The sequence below is a fragment of the Struthio camelus genome, chromosome Z (assembly GCF_040807025.1).
Source record: "Struthio camelus isolate bStrCam1 chromosome Z, bStrCam1.hap1, whole genome shotgun sequence".
Taxonomy (NCBI): domain Eukaryota; kingdom Metazoa; phylum Chordata; class Aves; order Struthioniformes; family Struthionidae; genus Struthio; species Struthio camelus.
The window spans coordinates 53,791,467-53,814,393 of NC_090982.1; the positions used below are offsets into that span (position 1 = coordinate 53,791,467).

Consider the following 22,927-nt stretch of genomic DNA (forward strand, 5'->3'; position numbering starts at 1 on the left):
AAGGCATTAAAAAAAAAAATCTTTCAAAGGCCTTGCAATACCCACGTGGTAAGAAAGGGGTTAGGCCAGTCAACTGTGGAGTAACAGATGAAAATGATTCACTATGTAGGATCATGCTATTGATATGCGTTTTAATAGCAAGTGAATAGAAGACTGGAAAGGTAGCTGGAAGCAAGTAGTGGATGTGCAAAAGAAAGATTTGGTGAAGATAATAATGAGGTATATCAGGATTAGGTAAGAGTCTGGATGAAGAAAAAGCAAAAGACCAAGAATTATTTAGAAGATGCTAGGGTAGTGAAGCTGGATAGTTACCCCACTGACAGAACTGTGGATTTGAAAATGGAGAGAGAGATTTCTTAATAAAAGCATTAGGGAATAGAAAGATTTTTAACCTAAATTCCAAGATAATAGCATGACATTTAGGAGCAGATAGTGAAGGGACAATTGGAGAGAAGACACAAGAGAAAGGAAGATTGACAAGTTTTTCAGAGTCAAAATTGAGTGCTAGCAATGATAGGAGGAGCAGAGGAATGATAGTAAGAGTAATAAATTCTAAATTAGAGGTTTGACTATAAAAGAAAGAAGGGAAAGATGTGAAGAGACAAGACCTTTTACAGAGTTATTAAAGAAGGTACAGGAGAAGAGCATTCAATAGGAGAACAGCCTGGGAGAGGAAAGTCACGGTAGCACAGGTACAAAAGACACTGGAAAAGAATAAGCAGATCGCAGTGCTGAAGATCAGACTAGGAGGATAATATATTTAGGGCTGAATAGATGTCAATCATTGTTTAAGAGATGCAAGAACACCCGACAGGAATATCTCAGAATTATTTTGGAACTGTTGTAAGGGAAGAGGCTAGTGAGTCACCTTGGCAAAGAACCTGTATTCAGCAAAAGCCAGCACCGCTTGTTCTGTTGCCTCATAGGAAGTGAAACATTGAGGGAAAGCCTGATTTTAGGGGAAGCTTGTTTCTGTGTGTATAATGACTCATTTAAACTCTGAAGCACAGTAGTGCTGTCTAGTATATTTATTTTATATATTTCTCTTTCAACTATGTCCATGTAATGTCTATTGTTTTAAAATTTTGCCAATTTATTAGTCTCAGTTATCTTATGACATTGAGCTTCCTGGTTAACTAGTCACTGTTTTTCCTTCTACAATTTTAAACTGATTGCCAGTGAGGGTCATCCTATGCCTTTTTGTTTGTGTGTTTAGGGTGGCAAAATAAACTGAATTTACAACTGTTACTCTATCATAGGCCTGCATAGTTTTGGAAGGACTTATTTTTCCATCTACCTTCTTTTTGAACTTCAGAAGTGAGATCATCTGGTAATATTGAGTAGGTAGCCAGTAATTCTCTGTGGAGTGACTTATTCACTTGTATTCGTTTAGGGGCAAAACTAATCCCTCATCTTCCCTCGTTGCAAGCTTGCAAATATAAAGTTTGTTTAAACGAGCTTTATACTCTATTTCATCTGAAAGCCGAATTCATTTCAGAATCTGTTTTAGACACTTACAACTTTAACAAGCATGGGAGCATTACTCAGGGTGATGGAGATCCCTATCCTCTCTTATGTCCTGGTTCATGCTGCTGTGGGAAATACACACATGCACTTTTACATTGAAAATTGGAAACTATGGTAATATGAGACAAAAAAAATGTCCTGCCCTTAGTCCAATTAGAAATTAATAATCTGCCTATATTATACCCCTTTGTCTAAGTGATATAGAGTCTAATACCTCTGACATTTGCTGCAGAAATTGCTCTGTGGGGTTCTCTGCTTCACATAATTTGGACTTGCCCCAAGATTATTTAATTATGGAAAAGAAATTTGTGCTGTCATTGAACCGGTGTTGGAGATTTCAAGTGGAACCAACATATGCTAAACCTATATAAATTATTTAGCCAGATTTAACTTATACTTTTCCTTTTACGCATTGTGGGTGGCCTAGTCTAGAGGCTGTAGTCAGAGCACACTACCCCTGTCCCGGAATAGTTACTGTATAAATAGAAGTAATTCTAATTTACATGTTTTGAAGACAATAAATTCTCAAAAGACAAAAAAAAAATTTCAGGGCAGCCTCCTAAAGGTATATGATTACACTGGTAGTCTTGAATTGGTGTAAGAGGCTCTTCTAAAGATATGCTCTTGTTTTAATAGATTTTGTCAGGTGAACACTATGGGAACATTTTTCTGCTGTATTATTTAGATTGTGATATTGGGCTTTAAAGTTGCATAAAATCAGAATTGTTTTCATCAATCTTGAGAACAGTCACTACAATATATTTATTTTTTATTTTTCCTATTCTTTAGCACAACACTATGTGATTCATAAATTATCCTGACAACCTGACAGGCTTTTGTTTTCTCTTTAGTAAGTATTTTAGTGTGGTGACCTATGATCATTAGGCTGAATATTTCAGAGAGGAAAAGAATGAGAGTCTGTGAGAAATGCCGTTCTTTGATGTCTTTGATGAAGAGATGCTTCGTGGAGTCAGTGTGACACACAGCATGGGTGTAATCCTTGACTGCAGGCTGACTTTAAAACATCCTGCCAGCTGTGGTCAAGTCTGTATTTTTTTATGGCTGCTTTGGGGTTGGACTTTTTAATGATATGAAGACTATTGCAAGACTGCAGACCTTCTTATACTCTGATCTAGTAACCATAAGGCATGGCTTTAAAATATTATAGCTGTATTATTATTATGCATGCTGTGAACTGTACTAATGAGTGTATATGGACTGGGCAAAGATAATAGGTTTATAGCAGAATTCCTGTTGGAAATCTGGATAATAGAAACATAGAATTCCTTCTTATTGGCATGCACAGCGCTAACAGTCTTTTTCAGCAAGTTGTATCAGATATATACCATGTCATCATCATGAGGCATTAGTATATGTGGCTCTAACCATTTGTGAGGTTTTAAGAAATTGTTCCTTTAGGAGTGCTGAGTGCCAGATATTTAATGAATTGCATTTTTTTTTTTGTTAAAGGAATGATCATGTGACATAGACACACTGGCTTAAGAAGGAAAAGACAGTGAAGAGTGGAATGTCTAATATCCCCAAAGATTTTTGACTGCATAGTCTGTTTTAAATGAAGTATGGCTCTGAAAAACTGTGACAATCACAAGCATTCATGGTTTGAGTCAGACTCTGCAAAGGCATGACTTTATCTAAAGATAATGTTAACTTATGAAATTGTGTCTCCTTTTATTTGTGTGATGGTTTTTGTTTCTTCAGATGAGCATGAATCACGTTTTCAAGCTTTTTTCTGTAGGTTTAAAATTTTACTTTTGAAAAAATGAAAATGAAGATTTTTCTTGATTCTGGTAGGATGAGCTATCTCAACACTTGATGTGTAATCATTAAAGCAGGTAATGCTATATCACCTCTTCTAGGTGATGGGTAAAGATCAAGTAGTTTCATCTGTTCCCTGTTTTCCTTTAGTGACGTCTCCTTTTGCAAATGGAAGTGGAAGAATGGACTTGCCTGCCATCTCTTCAGCTTCACTCTTTTAAAAAGCCGTTTTGCCTAATTGAACTTTTGGTTCATAATGTTATCGCATATAACATTCTGCAGGCCTTATTATGATCCCCTCATTCAATGAGTGTGCAGCTTCCCTGGGAAAACGATAGAGGAGGTATGGGGTATGATGTGTTCATTCATGTTAAGCCGTTGACATAGCACCATTTCTTGATTTTATCTGATAGACTGGCTGAGTGTCTTTCTGCTGAAAAAATAGTATAGGGATATTTTAAATGAGGTACCTCAGGTACCAGAAACCATCTAACTTAAGCAGTCTGGAGCTCCCTGCAGGCTAATTTTCCTTGCTGAGGCAGAGTAAATTAGCCCACATGAAGCTTGTGCTGCTGAGAGTAGAGTGCTTCTGCTATACAAGTTAGTTCATCTAAAAATAGCTTTGGAATCTTTCTATTATATGCAGACGGTAGTGTGGGCATACGTTTACTGTCTGGCAGTGGTTTGGGAATCAGTGGAATTGGAATAGTTAAAAATCCAAAGATACTCTACCCGACAATAATTTTGAAAGCAGTTTAGATGGTCAGGTTAAAATGTAGCTGGATATAAACTTAAACTCCTTCTTAAAGCTAGTATATGTGAATTTATTAACTATAAAAGAAGTGTCCAATTAGCTCTAAATGTGTTGTTTAATATAGCCTTTGAAAATGACTATTAGCTTTCATATGCTGCTGTTTTGGTAGATATCTGTATCGTATTGCTTATATGCCTGAATTAGTAGTTTTATTTTCGTCTGAACTGTTTATGCCAGACTTATGTTTACTTAAAGGATGAGTGATAGCAAAAAACCTATATCTGCCATTTTAATATATCGATATATCAATTTTTATTAAAAAATGTGATTCATGAAATAAAAGATACACCAAATGTATATGTCATTTTTTAAGGCAGAAGTAAAAATACAATGTAGGTTATAAAAACTAAAATTTTTCGCAGTGATGGCATAAGGAATGTTATTGTTTTCCACTGCTGTGTGACAACTTGCTAAAATCCATATTGGATTTCCAATCTTCCATTCTTTCAATTATTTTCTCATAAATATCTTTTGAGAACACCTAAAGGTCTGTAAATGTATGAACTACTCTATATATTTTTAAATGTGGAGACTTTGCTTTGATATAATTATGGTATAATTGAAGCAAGGATAGTACAAATACCTCCCTCCATTCAAGGAGAGTGATTAGCGTAAGCAAGCATGGCTGAATGCAAATTTATTTTGTCTTTCTTGCTGGATATTTTGTTTCTAGAAGTGAAAGTATTTTGATGATGTAGAGTACTGACTTGAGTAACTTCTAATCTGAAAATGAAGACTTCTAAAACTATTTTAGAAAGATTTTGAGCCTCTCTAACTCTCTCCAGTGTGACGACTTGCTGTATTTCTGAGCTATAACAAGGAGATTTTTGTAAAATGTTCTTCATAGTAGAACTTGTTTTATATAAGAAACATACTTAAAAAGCTAATTTCTTTTCTCCTTTCTGCACTGCAATCCACAAAGTGTGATTAATAATAGATTTAAATTTGCTAAGTGCATTTACTCCTTTGTGCCATCATAAAGAGAATCTATTACTGTAAAATTGAGGCTTAGTTCCAAATTGCGCCATTATGAAGTTTTCTTCCAGCAATGTTTTGTCTCTAATACACTTCCCTCATTGTAATTCTATTGCAAACCTGATGTCTAGCATCAAGTCTCACAATAATTATTTTAAATTGCTACTAGGAACAGTAGTCCTGGTGGGATATATTACTACCATTCTAACAAGATGAATTTCAATGCACTGGTAACCATATTATAGTGTATTATGAAAGAAAGAAAATCTTTGAGTTGTAGGTAGGCAAGCGAACTTAGAATACTAAAAAATGATTTTTATCAACTTCTTAGCCCTTTATGTTGCATTTTTATATTATCAATTTAAATTAGTACTAATTATCTGTGAAAACATATTAGAATTATCATTGTATAGTGATTTTAAGTACTACTTAGCAGTGAGATAGGGTGGAGCTTTATAAGTGGAATTGTTTTGCTATAATATACTAGTGGGCTCAAAGCTTAAAAGTCATGTGAACTTGAGCTAAGGCTAAGTGGAAACTACTGAAGAGCACTGTAAACTCAGTGAGCACGCTGAAGGAGCTCATTTCAAATGACAGTACTCCACCTCTGCCACCAAGTTCTGTGGTTCTGCTTCATAATGAGAAAACAATTTAGCTCCTAAATTCATCCTATTTAGCCTAGAAACTTTAAAGTAGATCTCTACAGTAAATGAGTGACTAGCTAATAAATACAGTAAAACACTTTTCACAGATTTATTATATTGTGGAGTTCTAGAATTAAGTGCTTATGCTGTAATTAAATAATAATATGTAATCTGTTCAAACAGATATTCTGTATCAGTCTGAAGTTAAAAACAGATAAATCTGTTTAATCTAAATATTTTAATCTAAATGAACTCAGATTCAGCACTACTCAGAAGAGGGCTAAAATTTCCAAGTTTTCCGATTTTATATTTAGGAAATTCAAAACTGAAAGTTGTTTGAGCAACATTGAAATAACTTCCCCGGGTAAACAAGAGAATGAAGTAAACTTATGCATCGCTCCTGTAAAAGGAGAAGAGCGCTTATCGTTAGTTCATATGTGTAAATTGTTAGTAACACTGAAAATAATCTATTTAAAAGAGGAAGAACGTTGAGAGCAATTTAAAAATGTGTGATGTGCAGCATAGCAGTCAACGAGGGAACGTGTACCGTGGCCTCATTTCCTCAACGTCCTTAGCAAGAGAAGACTAACTGCACACAGCGCATGGTGGAAAATCATCAATGCTTTATTACCTTTTGTTTTAAACTGAGTGAGTTTCATATGCTGAATATGGTGTTGGTAGTTGAACCCAAAGGAGGAGCATCTTGTCTATATATTTTCAGTTGGCTATTCAATCAGTTCAAAGGAGTCAAATGCATGTACGGTATTATCTTGGTGACTTCATCCATAGATACAGTTGTAAAAGTCACAACACACTTTCTCATTTTGGGGAAAAAAAGTCTCGGTAATGAAGAAATGATTAGAAACAGAAAGTGGCTTGAGACTAGTGGTATATTTTCTTCAAGTGCTCACAACCCTCTTCATAAGCCTGTTAAAATACCTTCCTTTCCCCCTCCCATTTCTGAATTCCAATCTTTTCTGTGAATTTAGGATGGAACCTATGATCCAGAAGTATAGGCTAAAGTTGTTTCTCTAAGGATGTGACAGGGAAAAAAAAGTGTTACCCTTGTAACTGCCAATTCATTTTGAAACCACTATTGATTTAAAATACTGGTGGAAAGAACTAGAGAGGATTTTTGATGCATTTTGCAGGGGACATTCTCATATTCCCTTGTACTTGTTTCCACAGTTACCTTAATTCCTTGAATTCTGCACTGTTAAGGGAGCGCATTTAAAAGTGTAACGCTTCTCTGTTGGCCGTTTTGTATTTGTGCTCCTATATGTATAAGCTCATAGTTAGCATGCCCAGGTTACTCCTACACTTCCAGAGAGTTACGAAAAGAGATTGTAACATAATTGTATATCTTGTAGCGCTCACAAATTAAATCTTAAAAGGCAAAAATGTGTGGTTCTCTCTAAAGCTAAACTCCTGTGTCAGCGGCCACGTTTTCACGTTTGGCCATTGCCAGCTGACTGGTATGATAAAGTCACTCTATACTTAGACTGTCATTTGCTAAATTTAATTAGAAGAGAGCTCAGGTCCCCAAAAGTGAACCCCGCTTATGCAGCACAAAGTAAAGCTAAGTACATGTCGAAGATGGATCAAGCCCGAAGTTCTTAGCACCTTGAAAAGCTGATGCCAGAAACTGTGAAATGAGTTATCAATAACCATGTCACTGCCATTGCTGTTGCCACATTAAAAATAAATCGTTAATTCTGCTTTTGGGTGTGGCCAGCTTGAAGCGATGGAAATAATTTTGTTTGCTTAGAAAAAGTACAAAGGGAGTGCAAATGAGTGCAATGAGTGCAAAGGTCATGCAACTCCCTCTGTATGCTTCAGTCCATTATAAAGGTACAACTTTTCAATGGATGTGAAAGTAGTTCTGTATTCATATCATTCTACTCTTTTTTATCTGCTTGAATTCTTAGTAAAAGCATTAAAAATGGTTTATGGCAACAACTTATTATACATTATTATACATTATACACTTTCTAAAACTTCTTCAGCAGTGATGACTTTCACCAGCTTTGCTGCCATTCAAACAAGCAACCTACTAGTAAAATGCTTTATATCCCACTATCAGTCCTGTGAGCCATAAATCACATTAATCCAGCTATCATCCGTTAAGTGTATCTTTTCAATTGGAAGCCCTCACCCCAGTCTGTGAAGGCTGGAGTCTGGACTAGCACTATATTGCCTAGCACAGGTCTTTCAGTACTTCTTAGTGCTAAAGCATTAGCAATTACTTTTCAAACTTCTTCTCTAAAGTTTTTAAGACACCTTTTGACTAGTGATTACATTCAAGTCAAGTATTGTATAGAGTAATTTTTTTCTTAGATGAACAATATTTTAATGCTTGCAGAATAGTTCCAGACATGGTGCAAAAGACCTTTGGCTGGACTGAATATATGGTGTACCTGAGAGTTTGTTGTTCTGTGAAAGTCAGGTTATGAATCTCAAATATTTTCTGATAAATAAAAGGCTAGTATTAATGCTAAAAATGGTGTATTCCACAGCACATTTCTTTCTCCGGCAGAGGCTGTTGGAGAGAGAGAAACAGAATTTCATCCAAGGCCCTCTGAGTGTTAATGAAATAAAAATGAAGATGCACAGTGCTACTAAAAACACTCTTAAGTGCTAAATAAAAAATTCCGTCAGAGTGAGCCCATAAGTTTACCTCTTGGGATTGATCACATCCTTCGGCTTAAAATGTGAAGTGAGCCTTAATGAGGAGTTGAAATTAGCTTGGAAATTTTTAGTGATTCTTAGTTCTTTGAACTTAGGAAGAGATTAATTCATTTGCTGGTTCAGGAAGTAAAGTAAGAATGTGTGCTGTTGAAATATTTTAATAGTACTTAACTTGCCAACATTAGATGGCAGGAGACATATTCTGTGTAATGCTAAGAAAATACTATGTGAATTTACTAATATGTGTTTCGGCTCCAGTTTTCAAGACTGTTGAATGGATTATTTTGTCCAGAGCTGGGTAAATCTGAATTCTGCAGAGCTGAAATGTTGGAAATTAGCTGCATGATGTATGAACCCAAATAATAGTGTTCCTGACGTAGGAAAAAGTGATGGAAATTAAGCATCTAGTTATGCACAGTGTGTCTGCACAATGTGCTGCATGCACCGCATGTGTTAGAATTTCTTCTCAGTTCTTTTTTTAATCTTTTATTCATAGCATTGCAGGTGATGAAAAATTTATGCCTTGAGTCTGGCATTGAAATTAAATGCAAAATGAAAACAGAAGCAGTTTATACTGACAGCTTAAATATCTTTATCTAGCATACGGTTGCACTATAAAAATCACTGGGTGACTTTTAAAATCTCCCACGTGCAAAAATGCAAACATTGCACAATAAAGGATAAAGTTAGGACTCTCTGTATGTTAACCAAAAAGTTTGCATTCATTATTATTCCTAACTAATTTTTCAGAATTATTTCAGAATAGAAGTGTGAATACAGATCCCTAAAGACATACATAGTCTAGCTAGTGACATTATGTGACTTATAGAAAACTATTGATTTTTGCATTATATTTTATGGAAAAGATTTCTCTACTAGCCATGTTTAAATAGAATAAAAGGCATACATCCTGTGCTTAAATATTGCTAGAGTAAAACACTAATTATTCGGGTGAATCAGTTCCTGAAATGTCACAGTCATAGTGCATGTGTTACGTAATAAAAGCATGATTGCCAGGAAACATATGTATATTTTTAAAGCAATAATCCATACTGCATCAGGCTTAGTAAAATACAAAGCCGTTTTTAAAAAGCAATTTTTAGTGTAACAACTCCAGCCATTAATGACTATCTTTAAAATGCTGTTCTATTTTGAGGTGTTCAGTCCTTTTTTGTGATGTATAACTGGCAAGGTTTTTTTAATGTTTTTTGTGGCCTTTGCTATTTATGTAATGCTAGGTTATAAATTAATAATTAAAATTAATAACAAGAAAATAATTGCTATGAACTTTTGTGAATAGTGCATTATTGTGCCCCGTGAGATTGATGTACTAACACTAAGAAAAGTAAGTGAAGAGTTATTTAACATTTTAATAACTAGAATGTGAAACGTATTTGCAGTCAAGTAGAGTACTAACAGTAAACTACCAATTGCGTTTTCACATGTAGGAGTTTCACAGTACGTACCAGTTTTACATCCAGTTTCTGATTTGTGGCTTTTTACAATGCCTTATATAAATGTTAGTGTGTATAATTAGGCAGATAATTTTATACAATATTAATTGTGCTAAGAGTGTACTGAAAGTGTGTTTAATTCAGTAATTCATTTGCATTTTAATGATTGTAACAGCATAAGGTTAGAGAGTAAAATTGAAACATCTCGATGACTGTTATTGCAGTGTGAAAAGAGTTGAAGCTCTTAATGCTTTTAAATATCTTTAATATATTATTAGAAAAATTCAAATTTAAAACATAGGAGAACACACATTAAATGAGATACCCAAATCAGTTGCAATATATCTTTAAGTCCATTGCATAATGAAGGATTTTTAAAACATTGTGGATTTTGATGTGTGTGGCATTTGGTTACTGATTTTAATATGTTCAAGCCTTCAGCTCTTGAGCAGATTATTTTGGTAGTGATGGTAAGCTGAATATATCAAATGCACTTAAGGAAAGACATTGAGATACCTTTCAGTGGAAGCAACAAATTTGAGGAACAAGTATTTGTTTTCTAATCAGATCTTAAGACATAAGATATAGTCTAGGGTGTTTGTCATACTACAGGAATTAATGTGCTAGCTCTCACATACATGGGGAATAACATATTCTGTTGATCTGTATCAATAGTTTTTAAGTTAGCTATGAAACATTTCTCTTATTTCCTTTATCATATCCAGATTTAATATCAGCATGAATAAATCTAAATTGTTTGCTTCTTCCTTCCTAATTCCTGAAGCAATGTAAAAGCCTAGAGAGGTTTGAAGTGACAGGATTACAAGCAGTCTTTTGCATACATGGCCTTTAGGGATGAGCGGCTACCTTGCATCTAATAAACAAGAAAGTGAATTCGTTGAATAATGAATTAAGTGGCATAAGTTGTGATAACAAGGAGCAAATGTAACTTCAGACGAATGGTATTTGCTTTGTGTGGGGTTATCTGAGAGGGCTGATGCTTCGCCAAGGGATATCGAAAAAAGGCTCATTATATTAAGATGTTCTTTCACAGAACACAGCCTAAAATGATCTTGCGATTTTTTCGTTTGCTGAGCTCCTTTGTGTGCTTCTATCAAGCCAACGATCTCCACCAGGGGGATAACTGGGATTCTTTTAGGCCGTTGAGTTTAGTTTATAATGAAAATTCCTAGTGAGTTTTAGATGGGTCACTCAACAATTAAATAAAGATGTCTAATTGGTTGATCCATATTAGGGTCAGCAGCTGGTTACAGAATAAAAGCTCGCAGTGCCCCACTTGCACAGTTCTGAACCAAATTAAATTATTAATCTACTCTTTGCTTCAACGTAGCTTCACAGGGATCCCTAACCTGCCATACCAAATAAAGCAGAACTACTCCTTTACATTTTCATTATGATGAATTATATTTTAAATTGCAAATACACTCCCATTTAGCTTGCACAGCGTATCACATTCAATATTTTGAATTTACTCAGACAGTTAGGATTTATGTTTATTTTGTTAATTCTAGTTATTAAATGGGCCTGTGAAGTCATGGGTAGAGAGTTAGTATAAATAAAGTATTGAAACTGTCAGAATATAAAAGTCTGAAAGAATGGAAAGGAAAATGTTTTAAATTGTTTTTTTCTTCTAAAGTTATTTTTAAGTTGAGAAAGATCTTGCATATTTAATGGGCTGTAAGTTAATTCACAATTAAACACAATTGTCTTTGCACTGATTGTGAGGAAACAGGTCTCTTGCCTTTTCTGCCATTATATGTTTGTTTTAATTTTGTATTATCTAATTAATAAATGCTAATGTGCATAATGTATTAGAATACACTTACAGAAAATTATTACAATAGGAAGAGAACTGTATATTCTCTAATAAAACTTCCATTTTTTTAACAATTACACTCCATAATTCTTAAAGAGAAACAGCTGAGATGAATCAGACTCTGCATTATTGTTCATTCTAGTTCAGTGAGGAAGATTATAACTTGAATTACACTTTGTGAAATAATGGTAGGAAATATCCCACTATGTCCTTTTTCATTGTATTTTAATTAAGTTTTTAAAAGATACCTAGTGTCAGTATCCAACTGATTAAGTAGGCTCAGTGCTAGATCCTGTTACTTTTAAAAATATACATACCAATACATACTGTCTTTAGGAAGAAGACATTGATCATGTTTTAAATTTCAGTGGAATGAGGTTTCAAGCTTCAATATAACATTAAATAGAACATATTGCATGTTGAGAAAGGGAGTTAGCAAAGAAGTAAATAAAAGGATCGTTCATTAACTTTTAACTTACAATTTGGTCAGTTATTTTAACAGTTCTGTATGGGGGCTTATGTTGATGTGCTGTTAGCAGGCCTGGTCCAGTTCCAGCAATGTTATCATAAGAGTGGCGTTAGTCCTATTGTGCCTATGTGTGAGTTATGCACCATGGCAGTTGTCACAAAAACAACGTAGTATTGCAGTTTACAATTAAACAGGAATTAATAGCCATTTCTTGTCTATGGTAATGTCTCTACAAACATAGAGCATCCTTTGATTACAAAATGCTGTGGCTGATATTTTCAGATAAACCTCCTATTTAGCTTGTGGATGACACGTTTAAAATTTACTTGATGTTGCTTAGCTTGACTTTGGTTTTGCTGTGTTCTTAAGGGTGTATTTCTTTTTGTTTTGCCTTTCTCAAGTTAGTCAAGTCCAGGAAAGAATCAGGACACCAAAGGCATCAACCAAGTTAAATGAATGGGAGATATTGTGTCAGATGAAATGCAAAATAAAGGGGGAGAAAAATGTGAAGCATTCATATACTTCCTTCAATTCTTACTTTATTGGCAATATTGATTTAGAAGAATGAAAATTTCTGTTAATATAAGGTTGCTATCAAAAAAAGATTAGGGTGTGAAAAAAGAATAGGATAGAGAGTAATACAGAAATACCATCCCAGAAGTCCTGTCTCATTTGGAACAGTATGTGCCATGGTGGATATGGCAGCATGGAAAGAGCTCAGAGAAGGGTGATGCGAGGTTAGAAGGTTTGTGTTGTACCTGAAAACAATATGTAATCAAAGGCATGAAATATATGTAAACTACTAACATATACAGAATATGCTCAGCGCTTCTATTTTCACCATTAAAAAGAAAAAAAAAAACACAAGGGAAATGGAAAGATGGATGATTTAAAATACATTTTCATGCCACATTTAATTAGCCTGAAGATCATAATAATTTTAGTAAGCAAGGTAGATCTTGGAAGGATACAAAGCTTCTTACTTCAGAGGCATGCATTTTAATAGGTAGGGATAGGCACATACTGGATGGATAAAAAGCAGCTTTGTGCCATTCTCTAATTAGTTGGGACTAGATGAAGTATTTCATGGAAGGGATTGACACATCACCCTCCATTTGGTTTTATGTGCCTTTCATTTAGCTTTCCTTTTTCAATTGTTTCTGAAGAAATATTTACAAAAGAATCTCCTCTTTCCTATCTCTTCTAAGACACATTGCAGGCACAGACTGGAGCTTTGCACTCTGCGTGTCTTCCCTGGTGATTATCCTGATGGTCCAGTGCCATCTCCATATCCCTTGATACCTGTTTTATGCTTCTCTCCAAAATTGTAAACCATAATTCCTTCAATTTAGTCAAATTATTGTATATATTTCTTACATATAATTTTACTAATTTACCTTTTTAATCCCAAAGTAGCATTCCTATAGGAGTATTTTTACATACCATGTAAGCTATTTTTAAACTATTTTAATTAGTTACTGATAGCACATTGTCCCAGCAGCACACAGATTAGGATTGCTGTCCTAGTTGAGATTCTCCTGAAGGTTTTGTATTTCTTACTAAATTCCAGCATGGTATAACTATGCTTTTGTTGATATTTATACTATCTGCTTTAAATCTAACTCTCATATGACTAAGTGATCGTTAATCATACCTTTTGATTTCAGCGTAAACCTAACCTAAGTTGGATAAAGAAAAAGGAGATTTTGCTGCTGTTTGCTTGCTTTTCCTTTTTAAGGACAAGTTAAGATAAAGAAAAAAATGATCAAAGCTAGATATCAAATAATCAATTATCTGAAGTATATTTTTTAAATTAAAGTTTATGTATAAAGCTATGAATGTAGTATTACTAAACTCAGTCTGACTGCTTGTTTGTAACATATGAGCATGAGAAAAAAGTAGTTTGAACAGAGTAAAAGATTTTCTGAGCTTTTGATGTGCCAGCTTACTGAGAATAATTATGTGGTGGCAGTGGCAAGAAAACAATGCACTGCTGTAAGACTTCAGTGATGCATTCTGAATTTTCTATTTTTCGTATTATTTTATGGAAACTTGGAGAAATTTAATAGTCCACTGTTTTCTGTTATGAGTACCATAATATATAAAACCTGTCATTTACCTGTATGGATCTGGAAGAACCTTAAAGTCTATAATGTTTGCATAGATTGTTTTTTATTTTCATTAAAATATCATTTTAAGGTATGAGATCTTAGATTACTGTAAAACAAAAATGAGGAGAAGAGTCAAGTCAGAATCAGTTTCCAGAGTGTAGATTTATCAAAATCAGGGTACTGAGAAATACGATTCATGTCTGTCCTCACACATCAAAATTCTACAAAACTTACCCTTTCTGATCTGTGGTAGTCTAGATTTAGACATTTAATTTTTTATGAAAACTAAGAAATAAAACTATTTTTCCCCAAAAATAGAAGATTTAGAAGAATTTCTAAAATTAGAAAATTAGAAAAATTTCAAGAACAATTCAGTTTAGACCTCCTCTCTTTGAGCTGATCTTTGGATGGCTCCTATTCCATTTTGACTTAAGTGCAAATATTTCTTTTGGGTCATTTTAGCAATGTTACATTTCAGTCTCCTATTTGACTAACCCAAAGATTCATGTTCAGCAAAAAAAATCTGCCCCATTTAGGAAAACGGAAGATAAGAGGCCTTTCTAAGGTGTGGGAGCAGCTCAAATAAGCTTAGATTGTTGTTAAACTGACCTAAAACGAAACATTTGTTTTTAATCAACATAATGGAAAGAAATGAGATTTTTTCCATTTTCACTTCAAAAGCCAGAAATTTCAATGAAGAAATAATTTTCCTGAGAAGGGCTTAACTTTTACTTAAACAATGTTTTCCATTAAAATATGTTTTCAGTAGAAACTATGAAGTTCCATGTCAGCTGTTCTCATTAATGATGATTGTTATCAGCGTTTTTCATTTTGATCAACGAATGTAATTTTCAACTTGCTGTTCATTTCAGTGATATTTTTCTAAGTAGCTCTTTGTGACATTCTGAGACAAATTTGGAATGTTTCCATAAAGTTAAATGTAACAGTGTTATCAAAAGTAGACAGATCTTGTACTACTGAATACCCGTAGGTGTGTTCTGAAAGCAAGTTATTCATAAAGATGATGTTATCTCAGACACTTCATTCTCAAAAAGTTGGTGCTAATTAGATAGACTGGTATTTGTTTCCACTCTTGGCCAAGAAAACAGCTCAAAATAAAACATTTAAAGTCAAAAGCCTGAGTAGGGGAATGTAGACCTTCAGAATGAATTTGACTTAAGATGTGGTTCCAGAGCCCTGTGACTCTGACTCAGTGTAATCCCCAGTATTAATAGTGGTGTGGGCTCCTAATGAAAAGAATCCAAAAGTTCCATTATGAAGCAGGGAATTTTAAAAATATTTTTTAAATAGACTCTTTTTCTGAATTGAAAGAGAAATTTTGCTTACCAATATTTGCACAAAGAGTATTTTGACTTGGGATAAAACTAGTGATTCAGTTTGATTTTTTAAAAGTAATTTTCAGTGTGTGTGTATCAGTGTTACTGCAATTATGAATGTGAGTTTTTTAGCCACGGCCTTGGTTTTATCCTTTATAACATGCCAAAGGTCTGAGAAAAGTTCTTTAGACCTTTCTCAGGATTTTCTTTCTATATAAACTCTGAAGAGTGAAAGAGAAGTATTTTTATGATGAAAAGGGGCATAAGCCCTGATCTCTGAAGGAGGTGCCTTCAATGTCCTCTCTTTATGAATAATTCAGAAAGGGACTCACCTCTCTGAAGGTCTGGCAGAAATGCATTGATTGAATTATGATAAAGCACCATTCACGTGCACCATTTCATGACATGCTTTTTCCATTTGCTTAATCTTGGTGATAATTTTTTTTTTAATGTGTAGGATTAACTCGAGAATAACACATTATACCACTACAAAACACAGAAAAAAAACCAAACAAACATTATCTGACCTGATCTGACCTATTTGATTCCCCAAATATTTTCAAAATCCGACCAGATGATATACTAACTCTGCTCAGCCTAAAACTTTAAGCAAGATAGATTCTACAATATTGAAACAAGCAGATTATTAACAAGGACCGGTTATTTTGGGCAACAACACTCTCCTAGTCTGGTAGGTTTGTAATAGCAATGGTAATAATAGTAAAATGGTAAGCAGTAGTATAATGCCTATACACTGTGATATTTTTCAGTTTTGGAACTATCAGGATTTTAGAATTTTTTTAATACTAACACCACTACTTTATGCATAATTAATTTAATTCTCTGGGGAACCTAGATCTTAACTAAAAATTAAAGCTATAGAAAGATAACATAATTTGTCAGAATTGAATTTTGCTTAGTGTTTTAAAAAGGGATAATAAAAGTTTCTGTCTAGGTATTTTGAAAGTGTTCATTAGCAACATCCCAGACTTTTTAGTTCTGCACGTATCTTTGAGAATACCTCAGTTTTCTATTTTGTTTCATCTTTCAGGCTTGGAATATTCATCTGAAATCTTATGATAAACAGCACTAATGCCCATCTTGATTTTCGTACAAGCTTACTAAAAATGTCAAAATATGAATTTGCAATATCTGAATGGACAGTTGATGATGTCAGGTTTGGACTCTACTTGATAGCATGCTTGTTAGCTGTTTTAAATTCTGGGTAGTTCTTTTTAATTGTGACATTGCAATGAAGCGTGGTTTTAACTTACCTTACATTTTCACAGTCCTTGTAAGAAACCATTGAGTTAAATCTGCTTTATTAGATGTCAGAATACTCTGATGTTTGCCGTCAACCACTCTGACATATATTTACTTCTTACATGGTTTCATTATGGAGTTGAGACTCAGTCAGATCACTGCCTTCTGCAACGGTGTTCTGTCTGCTCGTGCCCAACCTGGACTCCACGTGCAGGCAATTGGCAGGCATGAACCACACTGAGGTGGCCTTGTCACCCAGAAGTCTCTGTTGCTGAAGGAGCCTTGCTGTTCTGCCTTGCCGCTTCAGATATTGCTTCATTTTAGTTCAACTCATTTTTCTGAATTGCAGAACAAAAACTAAACAGATGTAGCCATTTCCTTTCTTGATATACACATCTAGATAGATAACATTTCATGAGCAGCATTCTCTGGTATGACCAGGCATTAAACACGTCAGATATGTGCCTTTCTATGGGCAAAAAGAAAGTGAGACTGGAATTGAAGGATGTTTACCATAGGAAACCATCTTAGGAAGTAATAAAAGTAATATGGACTGGTACAATTCCACCTATAAAGAAAGTTAAATCTTAGCTGCTGTTAGGGTAGATTGATAATGCTAGCGTTATTATCTCCCAATTTCTTCATAAGACAGAAGATAACAAAACATTTATTTTCTTTTTCTTGGAAATCCAGTGGAAATTCAATGAAAAAGTAGGTACATTTCAAGGATTCAAATAGGTCTAGTATTCATAATTAATAACCATTTAAGCAAACAAGCAAATATACTGTTTCTCAGAATCAAGACAGAAACTTATCAAAATCAGCATTAATTCTCTGACATATACAAAGTGGAGAAGCAGTCTTTCATTTTCTTTCCTTTGAAATGATTGATTTCTGTCACTAGTTTTTAAAACCTTTGACATGAGGCAACCCATTTCTTCTGTCTAAATTATTTTGTATCTTTTATAATAATAGTAGTTGCTCTCACCAATAGTAGGGAAAAATTAGTCCTTAATTTGCTAAAGAGAACAGTTCTGTCAAGAAATAGTCATGGGTAGGTTTATATTATGTTCCCTGGTTGGAACTGGTAAGATCTTTCTGAAAAATTTCTGAGATCTCTCTACGCTGTTTCACATAGAACTGATCAAGAGTTACATTAGACATGAACTTGACACTAATTTCACAAAAAATTCACTGATCACAATGAGCGTATCTCTGAAAAAAAGAACAAGAAATATTAGAATATATATATTCTTTATCAATCCTGACAGTACAGTCTTAGAGTTATTAAAAGTCAAAGAAATGAGCAGATGTCTAGTGATGCTGAATTATACAGTCTGAATAACTTTTATAACTAGCAGATCCACTGCAATTTCTTCTTGACTGTTAAATGTCTGTCAGTAAATCCTGATGCTTAATATCAAGTGGTTAACAGAGCCAGCTGTGTACTGTTCATGCTTAAGAGAAATGAAAAAATTAAGATTAACATATGCCAGGTAAATTTCTCTGCTTCACTGAAATTTTATGAAGTATAATGAGTTTCACTGTGTTTTTAAAAATGCAGAGACATCAGCAGTGGGCCAAGCAATGTTGGGGCAATGATTGCAAAACTCCCATGCTAATTTCTCTCTCTTTTCTGCAATTAGGTGCAGACTTAATAAAAGAAAGAACGGAAATTTTTATATTAACTTTGTAATACTCTTGACCATGTTTTGACTTATAAGGAATTGTAATAATTGATGTAGGAATGTATGGACAGTCTGTCAAACTATTTAACAGAAAGTATAAGTTTTGTCCAGGATTTTATAAATAATCTGCTTTCTCAATGTTATTTTCTAGCTCCTAGGAAAGGTTTGCAACTTTTTTCCCTACATTTTAAAGTCCACAGTGTGATACCTAAATATATATGTTTCTATGTAGAAATTGAAATAGTTTAGTAGATAAGTTTCCAAAATAAGTGTGAAATATATAAAATATAAAAGCTTTTACTGCACTAAGCAACAGAAAAATTTGGCTTACACTAAGCTCTTGGTGTCTGATGCCATGATTGCAAGGCTCCAGGCATGAGTGGTGATTAGCTAAAAGAGTTTAGAAGAGTCGTTTCTGATAGTATTATTGCAAGGAGGAAAAAAAATCAAAAAAGCAAACAAAGCAGAAACCTCTGATAGGAATCCAAGACATGACTCAATTTGTGCCAAACGTATCTGTTCCAAATTGGGAGCCAAATTACTGATTTTTAGTCTTAAGAATACAAATGAAATCACTTGCATATATGTTTTTGCAACAGTAGTAGATGGACAAGGAGAGTTTGCCAAGCAAGATTTCAAAGTTTAATGTTAGGGACTTAACAGAACTTGGGTCGATTCTGCAATCCAGCTGCTCAAAACTTTACTATCTCATCAACTGACATATAAAATGGATCAAACTAACGTATGTAACTGCACAGAGAAGTTCATATATTCACCAAGTAATTCTCTTCTAATTTATAAAAATAAAAGAAATTGTGCGTATATTTATACTTAAGAACCAGCTTATAGACAAAGCATTGGATCGTGAAGGCATATGAGCAATAAATACAAAATTGCAGTGCCTTTTGTCGCTATTGCTAATGCATTAGTAGGCAAAGTAGGCAGATTAATTTACTTACGGTAAGCTAAGTGCATTCTTGGCTCGTAAAAGAGAATCATTTGCTCACTTAAGCCAGATATCCGACTTTTGACGGCAAATGTCATTGCCTGGATTTCCCTTTGACAGTTTGGCAACCCTGCACCCCTGTTATAGTATCCACTTATTTGTCTTGTTTTCAGCCAGATTAATCCATTCTGTTTTGACAAGAAGACTGATGGGTAATTGATAACTGTGATAGACACAAACAGAAGAGTTGGATGCTGAATAATTCAGCACTTTTCAGTATCAATAAGAGAACAGGTTGAAGAATTTGTGTCTCTATTTACACTTAAACTAAACTAAGTCAGCCCAGACATTTATGCTGCCAGTCTATCAGAAAACCAAACAGTGTACATTCGGTTTCCACCCGACAAAATGTTTTATAAGCTTGTAACAATATGTGTGAAGCTGCCAGAATAATAAATAGGTACAGCAGCCCATGCATGCTAATGTTATGTTGTAAGCAGTTTTGTTGACAAGTGCTAATACTTCTTTCATACTATCATCAAAAGCAGCTAATACAACAGCCATTATTTGCTGGCTTTCCAAGCAAGACATGATGGATTGTGACCTTAATATGGGTTAGCCGAGTTTTGAAAGTTAAACAACTTGCAATAAATCATAGAATTATTACAATGCAGTTTAATTGGTTAAGGACTGTTTATTTCCTAAACAGGGTGAAAAATTTCTGTTTCGGCACTTTTAATTTGCAAAGTGCATTTTCATTATGAATGGCAGTTTAATATTCTGCTCTTTTGTCATGCAAAATATGCAACACACAGGCAATCTATTAATTGGACAAAAATGCATTGCAAGCGTAAATTATCCTTTATATCATCACTTGTGAGCTTTTACCTCTATTAAATGTGTTAAATGGAACATAGTTAAAGGTTCTGCAACTTGCAGGTTAGTTCTAAAATTTAAGTCGAGCTTCAGGATGATTTTAATGACTTTTATTTTTAGCAAAGTAAAGTAATTAAGTGATTGTAAATATAAAAGACAATTTAAGCAATTATATTATCCTTAAGAAATAGGTACATCCCTTCTATTGATTAAAAAGTCACAGAAAATGTAACAGTTGTCTATATTATCATGTTCCTTTTGTAAAAGTAGCTTTTTTCTGCCTCCTTTGTTTTCTTTCTCCAAACCAAATGCCAAATATTGTAAAATTCATTTATACAAAGTAATTCAGTAAGAAAGTGAGATTACAGTAGCTCTTTAGTTTTAATTTTTGCAACATTTGGAACTCAGTCTCGCACATAATTAGTCATTTTGTTATAAAATGTATATTCAAATAGCATACCTTTACAAACTTGAGAACCTTATTCTAATATTGCTGAAACACTGAGAATGGCATGCTGTTTTAAAAGTCACTCAGAATACTGCTTGTTGATGCTTTAATTTTGTTTAAATATAAAATTACAATTACAGCAGAAACTGCATATCCACCTCAGCAGTACACGTTATTTTAAGAGAAAAGATAAGGGGATGAATTGACTATACATTTTAACAGGAAAGTTAAGAAGGTGCCTAGCACATGAATTCAGTAAAATATGCAGCACCTCTAGAATTATCTATTATCTGAAATTGTCTATTTTCAGTAAACAGTAGTTAAACATATTTCATGCCATGAAAAAAGCAAAACAATTTTAGTTACTGCACTCTACTGAATACAGCTTTCTTGGATAAACATATTGTTAGCCTGAAAATTTAAACTGGAGAGTACATTACTTATTCTTCATATGTTTTGCAGACTGCTAAGGATTTTTAGTTGTGTAGTAACTTCCTTTTAAGGGAGCAAGCCCAATTATCTCAGAACATAGTCCTAACCTTTGATAAATGATTTGATAAATGATTCCCTCATCTCCCAAAACCACCACATGGAATCAGGATCCAGAATATGGCTTAATTAAAATAGTGCTTGGGAATGTTAGCATAGAAAAGTGTGCCTTTTGGCACAGTATTTACTGAGGCAAGAATGAGCTAAATAAAAGGTTCATGGAAAAATAAGTAATACAAACAATATATATAATATAATCCACCAATAATAGCTGATGCAGTTTGAGTGGTCATAGGATCATAGGATAATTCTGGTTGGAAGGGACCTCTGGAGATCAATTATGAGAACAGACTAGGTTGCTCAGGGCTTCATCTAGTCCATTGTTGAAAAACTCGAAGGATGGAAACTGCACAACCTCTCTGCTTCTAATGATCACAGTGTAGCATTACCTGTTGCCAGGAAAACTGAAGGGCATCTTGGTTTTGTGCGTATGGAGCTTCTGAATTCCTTCTAAACCTGAATTGTCTTTGGGGTTGATTAACTATATCTGTTTATCTAAAAGACCATTTGATACAATGACCAGAATTTTTGTTTCATCCAAACTGGTCATGTATCATGCACGGAAAATACAATGCAGTAATAGAAGATGCAATGCAGTAATACGAAGATTTCAAATAATACTGAAAGTTGTAGTCCATCAATTTAGATCAATAGTCACTGAAAATATGGTACTCCAGAATTTTTGTACAGCTTTCATTGACTCCTTTTGGTTTTTCAGAGCCGTGTAAAACTTTGCCATAGGATCATTACTCAAGAAGGTTGCAGAGATATCAGAGACCACCGTGCATCCACCCACATGGAACTAAGCTCATATTCTCATTCATCTATTTTTTTCACTTTAAATACAGCAGTTTAACTATATCAAAGGGATGTGTACCCTTTCCAGTTTGCTGTACTAATGAAATCACTTGTTAATTATTGGATCCATGAGGTGAATGCTTGCATTATTATTGACCATTTTGTATTATGAGCAAATAGTCCATGGTGCAACACTCCATCCTTAACAATGTTTTCTGTGATCTTTTCTATGGTATATTACAAGATGCTTACTAAAACCTACAGATGTTCTGGGAATAGGTGTCAAACTCACTTTTTTTGCTGGCATTCTTTTAGTTTGATGATGCCTTTTCCATATTGCTGCTAGTCAGCACGAAGAACTCATTGATCTATGCAGCAGTCATGGGTAAGCCCTAGGAGGCACGCAGGCAAATGGGTTTGGCTTTCAGCTTCCATTACCTTTAATGTTTCCATAACATGGCTAATAGAGAGGGAGGAGCAGTATTTATTCGATGGACCACTGTTTCTAGGCTTGTTCAGATAGCAGTGACTGGTAGAACAAGTGATTATTCTGGACTATAGGGATTAGCAGTGCCAAGGGACTGTTAGGTGGCTGAAGACCATTTTGCAGAAGTGAGTAAAGTAATTTCCCAGGAGCAGCTGTGTCAGAATGTCAGTGTGAGATTTCCTCGTGGTTGTCAATACTATCTGGAAACTCACTGTCCCTGATTGCTAGCAGTCAATGGCT

The 22,927-nt window shown here is 34.3% G+C and overlaps 1 protein-coding gene across 16 annotated transcripts in view; it reads left to right on the top strand.

Annotated features, from left to right (window-relative positions):
• The window catches only part of LOC104150264 (uncharacterized protein KIAA0825), a 261,819-nt gene that overhangs the window by 190,075 nt on the left and 48,817 nt on the right, over positions 1-22,927 (top strand). Inside the window, exon 21 of one of the 16 annotated variants that reach the window (XM_068929001.1) lies at positions 2,998-3,138. The exons of the other annotated variants lie outside the window; for them this stretch is intronic. Within the exon in view, the coding sequence (XP_068785102.1) occupies positions 2,998-3,016 (19 nt within the window). The 3' untranslated portion in view covers positions 3,017-3,138. Of the gene's footprint in view, positions 1-2,997; positions 3,139-22,927 lie in introns of those variants that run through there. 16 annotated transcript variants of the gene reach the window in all.